Consider the following 14,498-nt stretch of genomic DNA (forward strand, 5'->3'; position numbering starts at 1 on the left):
TAGCCCAAGCCCAGATGTCTATGCTACAATGAAACAGTCCTGCAGCCCAAGTCAGCTGGCATGCAGGACCGACGCTAGGGGTTTGAGCGCCCTAGGCGGACGGCAATTTCGCCGTCCCACGCACTGGTCCCGCGGCTCCGGTGGAGCTGCCACTGTCCTGCCTGTGGACGGTCGGCTGCTCCCACAGCTCCGGTGGAGCTGCCGCAGTCGTGCCTGCGGGAGGTCCACCAGAGCAGCGCGAGCAGCCGACCGTCCGCAGGCACCACTGCGGCAGGTCCACTGGAGCCGCCTGCCACCCCCTCCGGCAAAATGCCGCCCACCAATAATTCTGGCGCCTTAGGCGATTGCCTAGGCCGCCTAAATGCAATGGGACGGTGGCAGGTTTTTCTTTACAATGGGACGGTGGCAGGTTTTTCTTTACAATGTAAATGTACCCTCAGTGTTTTATTCTTCCTGAGACAATAGATTACCAGCAAGGGCAAAGCACATGCAGGTGATTCACAAGTCATGGGGTGTAAAAGCCCTTAGAAAGGGTTTTTGTTGGAGGTAGAAGACAGAGCCCTTAGCAGCCTACCTAACTTTGCAGTTACAACAGCGGAGAGAAACTAGGAGTGGAAGGAGGACAAGATACCTTCAGAGGGTGGGAGACATAGGCAGCGAGTTCCATACCCACGTGGTGCTCCGGCACCAGCAATATTCTAAGCCAGGGGCCTAGCTCCACCAAAATTTGGGGCCTGGGTGCCCTACCTGCACCCCCCACCCCCAAGTGTCCCGTGGCCCCGACTTGCTGCCCCCGCCCCCCGCTTGCCTTTCCCAGGCCCCCTAGCAGAGCACCTCTGTCTTTGTCTCCTGCATGCTGCTTCCCTGCAGCAGCTGCTGCTGCAGGGTCCTAGTGCCTCACATGTCAACTGCCAAGGCAGACTGACTCTGAGCCTGTCCTTTCATTTTCCAATGGGACCCTCCAGCAGCACAGGCTCCCCACTCCCCTGCCCACAGTCACTGCTCCTGTCCCATGCTGGCCAAGGAGGCAGCCCCATCCCTCACCACCAGTGAGGCTACAGTCAGGGGCAACAGCAGGGGAGGAGGTGCACGCAGCACCCCCCGGCACCCACCACAGAAGAGGCGAGGGAGATTCCTGGACCTGAGAGGGGCCCTAGAAGCACATGCAGTGACAGTGGTGGGGGTGAGTGTGCTGCTGGGAGGGCAGGAAAGGGGGGCTCCTCCCACAGAGCTTGCTGCTGCCGGCAGGGAAAGGGCTGGGGGGAGTCCTCCTCTCTGGCCGCTGTCCCTGAGCAGTGTGCCCCAGTCTTACCCCACCCCAGAGCCCACACCCCCAGTCAGAGCTTTCACCCCCCCACCGCACCCTCAACTCTTTACCCTAGCCCTGAGCCCTCCAGCACCCCAAACACCTTATCTCCAGTCCCAGTCAGACCCCTCACCCCCCACACTCTTACTCTTGCCCTGAGCCCTTCCCACACCCCAAACCCCCATTGCCAGCCCCAGACAGAGCCCTCACCCCGTACACCCCTACTCTCACCCTGAGCCCCTCCCGCACTCCAAACCCCTCATCTGCAGCTACAGCCCTCACGCCACACCCCACAGCCCTCACTCCTGCACCTCTCCAATCTTCAAACTCCCTCCCAGAGCCTGCACCTCAATCCCCTGCCCCAGCCTAGGGTGGGAGGAGTTTGGGTAGGGGCAGGTTCTGGGCACCACCAACATTTCTACAAACATGCCACCCCTGGTGGGAGAGCCTGGTCCAAGAGAGACTATAAGGGCCCCAGGTTGAGGGAAAGTAAATCTGGGCATGATATATGTTACGTGCCTGGATGCTCTGCAAGGACGAGGCCCATACACCGGTGAGTTAAATGGCTTTAATGAAGGTTAAGTGACACACCCGCAACGGGGACTCCATGCGTTGCTGCCACTGGCTTGGGGAGTCCAACGCCCGAGAAGCTCGGCCAGGTGCGAAGTCCACTGCGCAACCCATGGCCCACAGCAATTATAGCATCATGCTAATATCATGCAAAGCAGCACATACATATGCAATGGGGGACTTTCCAACAGCAATGGCTGCCTCCCCTGGCCTCTGGCCAGGGGCTTTTTGCAGTTCCCCAAAACACCGGGGCTTCCCACACAGGGCAGTTCTAACCGGTTATAAGCAGCAGCTGCTAGCATATGGTGTCCGCTAATAACCTCTCCTTGAGAAAGCGCAGGCCTTATTTAGACCATAACAATGTCTTTCGAGGTCCCCTACAATATACAAGCGTTAATTCATACTTGATCAAGATTTGTAGTCTCTAAAGGTTGTTCCATGGGGCTAAGGGTCCCTAGGTAGCACAGTGCCAATATTTAATCTGTCCTCTAGAAATGAATTAAACTCTCCCTGTGAAGCCCACTAGGTGTCAGTGTATGGAAAGACTGGGCCCAAGGAGACATTATGTTCTCTAACACCTGGGAGGCTCTGGAGTAATTCCCTTGACTTCATAGGAGTTACTATTGCTTATAACTGCTATAACTGAGATCAGATCTGACCCATTACTTTTCTCTTGGATTTTCTACTCCAACCTTAACTCAGCGTGAATGAAATTCATCCCTGAGCAGAAGCCTAGACACCATGTAAGTCTCCCTTAAGATCTATTTTGAGTGCTTAAGTGGGATTGCAGTGGTGCATAAATCTCACGACAGCCCTCTTGACCAGGATGAATTTCCCCCTGTGACAATTGGCTTGTTGGACCAAATTCAGTCAGTGGAATTCCATCCGCTGGGCTCGCAGTTCTAGGTGATACTGAGCACCTGTGCTGGAGTCAATGAGCACTACAGGTGCTCAGCACTTCTTGGGGCCTGGCCCATAGATTGTATTTAGGCTGTAAGCTCTTCAGAGTAGGGACTTTGAGCCAAATTCTGCTCTTGATTGCACTGGTTTAAATCCACTGATTTCAACTGTTTGACACTGGTGTAGCAGAAAGCCTGATCCAAAGTCCACTGAAAATCAATGGAAGGGCTTCCACTGAGTTCAATGGGCTTTGGGTCATGCTCAGAGAGAAGAATTTGGCCCAGTGCCTTCACACATGCACACACTTTGCACAATGTTAGTGCTGTATAAATAAAAATTACAAAATGTAATAATAATTAATCAATATGTTTTTTAAAAATCCAAGTACTGGGTCTCTATCTTGTAGTTTCAATTCCACTCAGATGACACTTTTGTTATTATTAGGTCAATAGCAGGTTATCACTGCCAGGGTCATTATAAGAGCTCAGAAAAATGTACATTGTTAAAAATGACAGCAAAATTAGACAATGAGAGCAGCAGGTCATTAAAATAAATATTTGATTTATTTTATTCAAAAGGTAACTTCACAAATAAGATGGACAATAAAATCTAGGACCCCACAATGGAAAAATAACACTAAGGAATAAGCTTGGAAGAGTGAAGAATCTTCCAGGCCTTGGAATATCAATATGCATCTGTGATATTCCCCTCTGGTGTTATCTGGACCGGTGATCTGCTAGGCCACTCCAATCCTTGACTCTGGGAACCAGCCTTACCCTGCTCTGCTATGAGAACCCTCACTCCTGGACTGTTCACGCACAGCCTCTGGCATGTAAGCTGCTCCCAGCTACTTGCAATCAAATGACACTAGCCAGTATCTCCAGTCCCAGATGCAACCCTGGGAACCTCTTTCTTGCAGTGTCCAGTTATGCCCTCTGGACGCTGCAAGCTTATATGAGTTCATCAATTTAACAAAGAAATTGATCTGTACTAGTCTTGTTCTCCCAAGGGCAGCCTCTGACACACTTCAAACCAAACGCACTGCTTCAGTTAGAATAAACAAACAGATTTATTAGATATAAAGATAGATTTTAAGGGATTATAAATCAAAGCACAAGAAGTCAGATTTGGTCAAATGAAATAAAAGCAATACCCATTCTAAGCTGATCTTAACACATTCGATGTTCTTACAAACTTAGATGCTTCTCACCACAGGCTGGCTGGTTACTTTTCAGTCAGGCTCTCCCCTTTGATCAGCGTTTCATTCGCTTGGTGGTGGTGGTGTCTTTAGATGTAGATGGAAGAGAGAGCTTGGCAAAAAGTCTTGCCCAGTTATCATGTCCTTTCTTTCCTCTTGGCTTTCCCCTCGCCGCCAGAGTCAGGTGAGCATTACCTCTTCGCAGTCCCAAACTGACCAAAGGAAGGGGATGACTCCCTGGAGGGTCTAATAGATTCTTTTGTTGCTGTCTAAGTCAGTGACCATTGTTTCCGTGAGGCTGGGCTGTCCCATCCATGCCCTGACGAGGTGTGAACTGTCTCTCTGTTCTTGGAGAGTTTTTGCATGGGCTTGTTTTAAGCCATGAGGATACATTTTCAGCCTCAAAACTATATACATGAAATTATAACCTATAATCTTACTATAACATCACTGTAACAATTACTATAACATCACTATAACAACCATACTGGGTGCATGATGAGCCTTCCGAAGACACCCAAGCTTTGCATTGGATGCCACAAAATCATTTTATAAGGAAGAACATGGGGAGAATGAGGGTGTTCCCCCAAGGTACAGAGTGTTACAGCATCACAAATTATTTCCTCACAAAACAATTCATAGGAGCAATACATGTTTAGGGTTATTCATAATAAGGGTATTGGCTGAAGTATGTTAAAATGTGTTTCCCCTAGTTTACGTTAAGTGCAAACTATGAGGGGACTCACAGGGGTTTATTTCCTCTGGAGATCCAAGGGGATCTATTCCAGAGCCTATTACTTTGTTGTTGCAGCTGATTGGCTAATGGTCTAGGCCTCAATCCTGTTGCTGTCACTGATTGGCTGGTAGTGCTGGCCTAAACACAGGTTGCAGATTGTGACTGGTCGATAATCCTGGCCCAGACACTAGTGGCTGATGATGACGGATTGCTGGTCCAGGCCTAAACATTGGCTGTTGCAGGTGATTGGTGATTGGTCCAGGTCCAAACACTAGTGGCTGATGATGACTGACTGCTGGTCCAGGCCTAAACATTGGCTGTTGCAGGTGATTGGCTATTGGTCCAGGCCTAAACACTAGCAGTTGCTGGTGACTGGCCATTGATTCAGGCCAGTCATGTGATGACTTCACATGACTGGCTTCTGTGGCGACCACTTGCAGAGGCATTAGGTGACAATATTCTGGTGGAATAAGACTGAAACTCGGAATCTGATTGCTACTTGCTGGCCAGATCTGTAAACTGGCTGCGGATCCCTGGTGGGAGAGGTGAAATATGAATTAAAAAAATATTTGGAGGTTAACAACTAAACCTAATGACTTTAGAATCACTCAAGTATTTAATGGGTAGGGTTCACAATAGAAAATTTCTTTATAAACCTACAACATGGATCAGCGACCTTTGGCACACAGCCCACCAGGTAAGCACCCTGGCAGGCCGGGCCAGTTTGTTTACCTGCCGCATCCGCAGGTTTGGTTGATTGTGTCTCCCATTGGCTGCGGTTTGATGCTCCAGGCCAGAGGGGGCTGCAGGAAGTGGTGTGGGCCAAGAGATGTGCTGACCAGTGGGAGCCGCGATTGGCGGAACCTGTGGATGTGGCAGGTAAACAAACTGGCCTGGCCCACCAGGTGGCTTACCCTGGCGGGCCGCATGCCAAAGGTTGCCGATTCCTGACCTACAAGCAACTGCAAAATTTTAACAAATGTATGTCAGGCCCATGAGCATTTCACATGTAACACAGACCCAGCATGTCCAAAGGAACCATAAACACATTGGGCACTGCCCACAAGTTATAGCCCAGCCATGGAACCATGTCACTCAGAACCAAGGAGAATTCAGGGGAGACCCATGGAATGTTAATGGCCTTATGAACTCATCAGTCACTGATTGCTGTAGCTCAGTCATTGAAATTGGCCTTTCCAAACCAGGAAAGATTTCAAGGGCTTCAGAGGAGATCCATGAAATATCACAGTGGTGCACTCTGCACACCTCATCTGTACATGACTCTGGATAACTTCTGGATCAAATCTTTTCCTCCCAAAGATCTACTAACCTGAAGGATAAGCTGGAGTTCAAAAGAAAAGAACATTATCCATGGGGTGAGGTGCCAAGGCCAGTAGTCTTCTACATTTTGAAGGTTGACAAATGTTCTCCAACAATAGTTGTAAGCTGAGAAAATAGAAATATCCTGGCACATAAATTAAAAGATACATCAAGAGGCTGTGTGCAACTCCCTGCTCTATGAGAGGTCAAAATGGTTCAAGAAAGATTAAGTTGTTATGTAACTGCTATTAAGACAGAGCATTTTTTTTCCTTTTTATTTACTGAGGAAGTTTTAACAGTTTTACAAATCCTTGCCTTGTAAATATCAGAGACAAAATAATAGGCATTGTAACAGTGAGCTTTTGTTTAGAGAAACATTATGCAGTATTCGAATAGCCAGATTTCTTTATTGAACAGAATGCTACCATATTAGAGAGTGAGCAACTTTACAGCACATACACCATGTGCAGGGCCAGAGCTATCATTTAGGTGAACTAGGCTGTTGCCTAGGGCGCCAAGATTTGGGGGCGTCAAAAAGCGGTGCCTCTAAAAAAAATTTTTAAGCCATTTCAGCAGCCACTGCGCTGGGAGGGAGAGGGAATCTGAGCCACCGCTAGCAGCCCAGAGGTTCCCCTGGATCAGTGCGCCGCCGGCAGCCCAGGGGTTCCACCGCGCAGTCGCTGCTTCGCTTCTCCCGCCTCCCAGGCTTGTGGCGCCAATCAGCTATTTGGCGCTGCAAGCTTGGGAGGAGAATTAGAGCGGGGGCGGGGAGCTCAGGGAGGATGCGGAGCAGAGGTGAGCTGGGGTGGGGAGGTACCACAGGGCTCCCCAGGGCAGGGGAGCTGCCGCGGGGGGGGGCGCCTCAGGACAGGGGGGGAAGCTGCCACGGGGCGGGTGCCTCAGGGCGGGGGGGGTGGGGAGCTGCTGCAGGGCTGGGGGGGCGCAAGGTGGAAGTTTCACTTAGGGCACGAAACTTCCTTGCACCAGCCCTGACCATGTGGCTAACAAACTGGGCACATCTGTTCAATGTTCATATTCTAAAAAATTGGACAAGTGCACTGGGGGGTTATGCAGGTGAATGTACTTTGCCAGACTATTGGAAAGCTACAGTTTAGAGCTGAGATAAATGTTGATATTGATAAAAGATGCTGAACTGATGGCATTTGAGAATGAAATTTGCAATTTATCCTCAGAACAGGAACAGGACGGACCACAGTGAGTGTGAAGGTGTGCCTCTCACACCCTCCCCACCAGTGTGATTTACCAGAAGACCACGAATAATAGTGAAAGAAGTTCAATCTCCATGTTGCAGTCAGCCCGTGCCCTCTCAGTTGAGCCTAACAAAGGGGACAATTAATGTTCAATGCAGGGCTGGTGTCTGTGTTAAAAATGACTTTTGGTCACTACACACCAATGTCCCTATTTAAATCAATGACATAGAAATGAAAAACTACATAGCCCAGTCCTCCAAATCTGTTGATTCTTCCACCTTCTTTGAAACCAAATGAATGGTTACCTGAGAGGTCCATGACTTTAATGGTGACTCCATTCATCACCAGGTCATGCAGGCCTAGACGGTTGCTTCTGTTTTCATGCCTAAAGAGCCGTGATACATACATTTGTAGGTTCACTTTGGGGTGTGTCTTCAGGAACTCTACCATAGATCGGGAGCATTTCCAGCAAGGACTCCAGGAGAGGAACCAGGTGATAGAACAGTGGGTGAAAGGATTGAAAGATCTTTCCTTGAAGGCATTTTCCAGGAAATTGATTTCAGCATGCTGGGTGCTGGTGTTTCGGCACCAATTTCTCCATATCTTGGAGCTGTTGCCCCATTTAATTTCATAGAGCAGATAAGTCATCCTGGGAAGTGCACTCGGGTCATAAACATCCTTGAACTCCTTTGGTTGTATCTTCCACCTGAAACATGAGCAAGTCACTGTGAAAATGTAATGTCCACCAATGGCACTTTCACTAGCCTTGTTCCACATAGCTAAATCCTGGGGCCAAAGAGAGAGAGACGCAGACCCATGGAGACATAGACAGGGAAAATGGGGGCGGGGGGGGAGATTTGAAATAAATGTGAATAAGGAGTCCTCCATCCCCCTCCAGAACCCTTGATAGAACTGGTCAGGTTTGGGAATATAGAATGGTCATTCTCACCTCTGGATAGTGCAGTCAGTCAAGTGACCTATTAGAAAAGATAATTAGAAAATCATCTATCTTCTGGCAGCAGAAATACAGAGGAAGACAGGAAGAACCAAAATACCGCAACTCTACCTTTTTGTGATCACATAAATCAGTTGCATGAATCTCATAACCATCTGGTCCTAACAGATGACCCACATTCAATGCTGCTGAATGGGATGTAATTCTGACACGCCACCTGTTATACTCCTTAGGGATGGGAAAATCTTTCTGAACCCCATTTCCAGTGATCTGTTTAATCCTGCATGTTAAGCCTCTAGTGAAGCATCAAATCCTCTTTATTACCTAAGATACTGTTAGGCCCAGATCCTTAAAGGTATGCAGGCATCTCACTCCAATGAAAATCAGTGGAAGTGAGATGGACATTGTCAAGGTCCAACTTTCCTAGGTAAACATATCTAGTTCCCTGAAAATCTAAAAGGGTGACCGTTAGGCCATTTACCTATGCCAAAGATAGCCTGCTTCACAATACTTATGCTAACTTGCTTAAGCTAATCATACAGGGTACAGGTCTGTAGGTTCCTTGCATTACAGCCAAATATAATAAAGTAATCTATTACAAAATACAATAACTCAGACAAGCATACCAGCAAATAAAGGCAGAATAATAATAAAGCAAGTCAGCAGTCTCGACCTATGGGCTACAATTGAAATCAGTGAAAATACTTCACTTGACTTCAAAGGACTTTGGATCAGGCCCCATGAACAGACACAGGACTGTGGATTTTGCAGCAATATAGATATTTAGTTACACTGGGGCAAGTTTTTGTGAGCCCATACAGACAGACACAAACACATATGCATAGACGCACCCAAAAATCGAAACTGTCTGAGGAAAGATGGGCCCAATGGGATGTACTAATTACAAAAACTGTTGCTTTAACTTTCATAAAACAAGTATGTATATCTATTATAACTTGTAATCTAGACTGCCTCAGCTCTGCTGTATTCTCTCACCTTTTTCTTTGTAAGAAATACCTGTTTAGTATCTATGTAAGAAAATAATTTACTGTCAGTGATTTTGTTGGTCTTTACTGAAAAGATAGTAACTAAAAACACTATAGATGTATAAACACACACAGTGCGATAAACAGACTGGATTTATCTACCAAATATACATATCTTTTTACATAAATCTACAACAGCCATACAGAGGCACATACATATGTACACTCATACATTCATATAGCCATGAAGACACACAAATGCACATTTATACTGTATGGATATAGTCCCACAAATGCACACTTTTATATGTATATATTTCAAATGTGTACACACACATACGCACTAATGCTGAATCTTTACCTCTGCTCCAGCCAGAAGCCATGGTTTTCCCTAACTACAGCATCCAGTGCTGTCGAGGTTTAGTAGTGTACTGTTCTCCCTTTCAGTTTCTATTCGTGATGACAGAAACTTGGGAGATTACAGAAACCAGTAGCATGCAGCCACCAACAACTGATTATTCAGCTCGACGTTAGGCTCTGAGTGATGTGGGGCATAAACCTCAACGCTGATGCAAAATTGTTCTTAATAAAACTATTTTAATGTATTTTTATAACATTAGGTTGTTACAAACTTAGCTGCACCTTTACTGTAAGTACTTTGATATACACGGGGCTTGGAGAATAATAGCTTCTCTGTTGCTATTTCAGTTGTTTGTTTTATTAAATGAAGTGTTTAGGCTAATTAAAAAACTCCTAGGCTATTTCTCCTAGGCTATTGTCTCAGTAAGACACAGACACAAACAGTGGAAAGGGGACATCTTCCCCCTCCCCCCTCTTAAGGAATGTGAAGAAATTATTTTTCTGGGCTGAGCCAGGAGCATCTTCTTTTAACCCTTCTCCCTCTCTTGAACAAAACATCAGTTTTAAGCCCACACAAGGAATTTCAGCAGTATTCCTATCAAAAACTGATTCCATGGTTAAACACTCTGAAGTCTTCATGTCATTAAGAATCTGTGTGACTAACACAGTAGAAGTCACGTCCCTGAATGGGCATCAAGAGAGACAGTTATTAAGTTGTGGCCCCTCCCTTTCTCATTTCTCTAGACTATAAAATGTAGTAATTTTGGAAATACATGTACTTGTTGTTCATCAACTTGAAACAGCCCTTTCAGCTCTCAGTGACAAATTGGAGTTACCACAGGCACCCAGAGATATGGCAGAAATGAAAGGGAGATGGGCAATATTAAGTGCAGGGGAAGAAATACATCCTTTGCCACAACACTGGCATTGCTCCCCGCGTGGTAAGGCAGTGTAGGACCAGAACTGCCCTTGAAATTCTCCCTCACCCCCCAGAACACACAGAGAGGAGGCACCATGGAGGGCACTTGTGTAGAGAGCACCCTGCAGAGGGCACGTCAGTTGGCCCAGACAACTGGGCAGAGACTTTGTCATTTATAATTGGGACAGGGATCCTCCAGCAGCCTCTAGGGAGGTTTCTTTGTGTGTCAGAAGATATTCGTGGGAGGGAGAAGAGAAAGACTTTACTTGAAACTGGGGTTTGTTTTTTCAGGCACAACCTTGCTTCCTTTGACACTCTTCTTTGCGGATAATGTAGGATGACAATGAGTATGGGAGCAATATATAAGAGAAAACTCAGTTCCTTGTCCCTGATGTTAGCACAGTCACTGGTCGCTGATTCCTGGTCACTGGGCTACCAGAGGGAAATATTTCAGAACCATGCTTAGAAAAACACCTTTCCCAACAGCCCCACCTGGGTCTGAGTGATCTGTTTCCATGGCTGATCTACAATACAGTCTGTGCCTGATAAGTTTATGACACTGTTGAACATTTCATGGAGTCTCTCCTCTAAATTGTCCCCGTGTTCTGAGTGACTCAGGTCCGCGGCTGAGCTAGAACAAACAGACACTGTCCGTTGGAGGTACATATGAATAGTGTGGTTAACTGCTGAAAATATATAAGCAACACCTACAGTACCAACATAGTTTTCATGTGCAGTTTCTGTGTAGTTAGGAAAATGTAACAGGGAGATGCTATGTACATTATTGATAGAAACTGTCAATGCCCCACTGTGGGAGGGAGGGCAGGATGACAGTAACTCTCTCTCTCTCTCTTTCTCCATCTCTAGTATTTGTAGATTTCTTAAAAAGCGATACTTAGGCCCCTGCTCTTGAAGCTGACCATTGCATCAGTTATCACCATCTCTCTCACCATCCTATTTTTGGGGAAAATTAATGGGAAATCATAATGAGGATTCATTATTATTATGCTGGTGACCATAGCACCTAGTTGTCTCAGATATGCTATCGGACCCCATTGTGCTAAGTACTGAATTCATGGGCCCCCATCAACACAGGACCTGAGCACCTCTCATGCGTTAATGCGTTTATTCCCACAGCCTGCTGTGATGCAAGAGGCAGAGATTTTGGGGGGATTTCCCAACACTGCAGATTTAACTGCCCTAGGATATATCACAGCAAATCTCGCCAACTTCTGCTTCACGTTGTAAGGTGCGTTTGACCTTACTTCCTCTAACATAAACACATAGCAACATATATATGAGAGAACAACATATATATGACAGATGTTTATCATGTTACTTCATACACTACTGGAAGACGCTCAGTCTGCAGTGATGAATGTGGGAGCAGAACCTATATAAAATAGAATGTAGGGGAGTATTATCCCTGTTTTACAGATGTGGAAAATAAGATATACGGAGTTTTAAGTACTTGCCCAAGGCCACTCAGTGAATCAGTGGCAAAGCCAGGGATACAACTCATATCTACTGACTCCCAGTTCTACACTTCAATATGTGGGGAAATAAGTGTGGCATTATCTGGAATTCTCAGTTTTTCTGAACAAGTGGCTGGCTCTTGGTACAGACAACTCTGGTCCCCTTGGCTGATGACTTGTTCTTGGTAATGAACAAAGATCAACGGTGACATTCAGGCCCCACTGAACTCAACTGGAGTGCAAGTGTCGATCCAGGCTGATTTTCTTCATTCTCTCAGCTGCCTTTGATACCATGGATCACAAGGTTTGTGGGTCCCAAGTGGAGTGACTCCATTCTTTTGTCTCTAAGACAGCACAGGTTTGTGTTGGTTGCCTCTGCTCTCTAGAAGCTCTCTGTGGGCCACCACCAGGCTCCATCCTGTCATTCCTTCTATCCAGCGTGAAGCTGTGAAAAGAGATGTGAAATAGTTTGGATGATGACACCATCAGTATGTGTCTGGAACTCATCATGACATTTCTTTTTAATCAGACCAGTAGGTCTCTTGTTTCTCTCAGTGCTTAGGTGAGACTGGGGTCTGGATAGGCCCAGCTGGCTAAGGCTCAGCCCTGAGAAGACAGAAGTGATGCTGGGAACTGGGGTAAATATTAAGAGAAAACAGTTGAATCTGTCCCATTGGTGGAGAAGAATTGCTTGTGTTTTCTGTAAGTAAGGTGTTTATTTGGGGGTTCTGTTGAATACTCACCTTATTTTGGAAAATCAAGTAGCAGTTATTACCTAAAATCTTTTTTTCATTCACATCTGGTTAGAAGGCTGTGACCTTTTCTCTCATATGTTGTCTTCCCCAGAGAGGTGCAGGGCTTTGTCACCTCCCAGCTGGAATACTGCAATTAGCTCTGTTTGAAGACCACATGGAAACCTCAGCTGGCACCTGGTGCAGAGTGCAGCTGGCTTCATGTGGTGTCCTGCAGGGGACACATGACTTCCAAGCTCTGTGATCCGCACTGGCTTCTGATCGGGGTGACTCTATGTTTTTTGTCAAAACTGCGGGATCGGAAGGGCTCCCGCTGAAACGCTGCAGAAGGCAGCCAGACTGCCGCCCTCATAGCCACCGGCAGGCCGCCCCCCGCGACTTGCCATCCCAGGCACACGCTTGCTGCGCGGAAGCCGCCCCTGCTTCTGATTCACTGAAAATGGCTACTTTGACCTATAGCACTCTACATGATTTGGGTCCTGGCTGCCTCAAAGACTATCTTTCTGCATAGGTGCTGGAACTAAGTTGCTGGGGGGGCTGCTACACCCCCCTGACTTGAAATACTAATAACAACCCAAATACATGGTTTTCTCCTTCAGCACCCCCACTATAAAAATTGTTCCAGCACCACTGTCTCTCTGATCATGAATGGCAGAGTGGCCAGTTCATAGGTTGCACCGGTAAATAATGTATGACATGCTGACACCTCCCAGCCCAGTTGTCTCTTTTCCTGCACCAGTCCCCCATGTCTAAAAGGCCTCCTCACCTCTAATCCCATAGTTCCTCTTGCTTGTATCTAATTTCTAGCTAATTTCTATGTCCTTCTTCCCTCCCTCATGTGCTGGAGCAATTTGCAAGATGTGGTTTAATTAATTTAGAGATGGATTTTGTTAGCACTTTTTATTAATTGAAATAGGTAAATGAGAAAAGTTGTGCTTGTGGCACCATAACATTTCTGGAATTTGTTCATCAGTTAGGGACATTTAATAAGAATACACCTGATCTCAACCCTGAGGAAAAAGCTCTCTATGACACTTGGTTTTGGTCATCAAGAGCACATTTCATCCCGAGGAATTCAACCTATCACATTTCTCAGAGGGTCCCTTTCCGGGTGCTCCAATACTGGGCAGCACATCCATAAATGGCCTGTGAAATTGAGCTGCTTGCTGTAGTAAAATGAGACAAGTACTGTACATTTCTCTTGACTCTTTCATCCCAAAAGATCCTAACTTGTGTAATGCACATATAGGAACCCTGAGATAGAGCTATAAATAGGGCCCTACCAAATTCACAGCCATTAAAAACACATCACGGACCGTGAAATCTGGCATCCCCCTGTGAAATCTGGTCTTTTGTGTGTTTTTACCATATACTATACAGATTTCACAGGGGAGACCAGCGTTTCTCAAATTGGGGGTCCTAACCCAAAAGGGAGATGCAGGGGGGTCACAAGGTTATTTTAGGGCAGGGGGATTGCAGGATTGCCACTCTAGCTTCTGAGCTGCCTTCAGAGCTGGGTGGCCAGAGAGCAGCTGTTCTTGGCCAGGCACCCAGCTCTGAAGGCAGCGCCCCACCAGCAGCAGCACAGAAGTAAGGGTGGCAATACCATATCATGCCATCCTTACTTCTGCGCTGCTACCTTCAGAGCTGGGTGGCTGGAGAATGGCGGCTGCTGAGTTATGGCCCAGCTTTGCAGGTAGCAGTGCAGAAGTAAGGGTGGCAATATCACATTATGCTATCCTTACTTCTGCACTGCTCCTGGTGGTGGCTCTGCCCTCAGAGCTGGGATTCTGGACAGCAGCCGCTGCTC

At 46.7% G+C, this 14,498-nt stretch overlaps 1 protein-coding gene across 2 annotated transcripts; it reads right to left on the reverse strand.

Annotated features, from left to right (window-relative positions):
• Positions 1–4,440: 4,440 nt before the first annotated feature.
• On the reverse strand, positions 4,441–9,616 carry LOC115646765 (C->U-editing enzyme APOBEC-1-like). Of its 2 annotated transcripts, none has more exons than XM_030553044.1 (5): positions 9,544–9,616; positions 8,191–8,218; positions 7,547–7,947; positions 6,041–6,156; positions 4,441–5,243 (listed from the first exon to the last, which is right to left on the reverse strand). In XM_030553044.1, the coding sequence occupies exons 1-5, from the start codon at positions 9,563–9,565 to the stop codon at positions 4,824–4,826; spliced, it is 987 nt and encodes a 328-aa protein (XP_030408904.1). In that variant the 5' UTR covers positions 9,566–9,616; the 3' UTR covers positions 4,441–4,823. The 2 variants fall into 2 exon arrangements, with proteins under 2 accessions (XP_030408904.1, XP_030408893.1); XM_030553033.1 differs by having other exon boundaries at positions 9,517–9,569.
• Positions 9,617–14,498: the final 4,882 nt, after the last annotated feature.

This window comes from Gopherus evgoodei, chromosome 1 (assembly GCF_007399415.2).
Source record: "Gopherus evgoodei ecotype Sinaloan lineage chromosome 1, rGopEvg1_v1.p, whole genome shotgun sequence".
Taxonomy (NCBI): domain Eukaryota; kingdom Metazoa; phylum Chordata; order Testudines; family Testudinidae; genus Gopherus; species Gopherus evgoodei.

Bases quoted from the DNA above. Each gene is read 5' to 3' on its own strand.
- LOC115646765 (XM_030553033.1), bottom strand. From the start codon at position 9,565: ATGGCTTCTGGCTGGAGCAGAGGTAAAGATTCAGCATTAGTGCGTATG. The intron at 6,157-7,546 runs GTAACCATTCAT...CTATTTTCTCAG, and splicing joins TAAAGTCATGGACCTCTCAG to CTTACAACTATTGTTGGAGA. The intron at 5,244-6,040 runs GTTAGTAGATCT...CTCTCCCACCAG, and splicing joins AACTCCAGCTTATCCTTCAG to GGATCCGCAGCCAGTTTACA.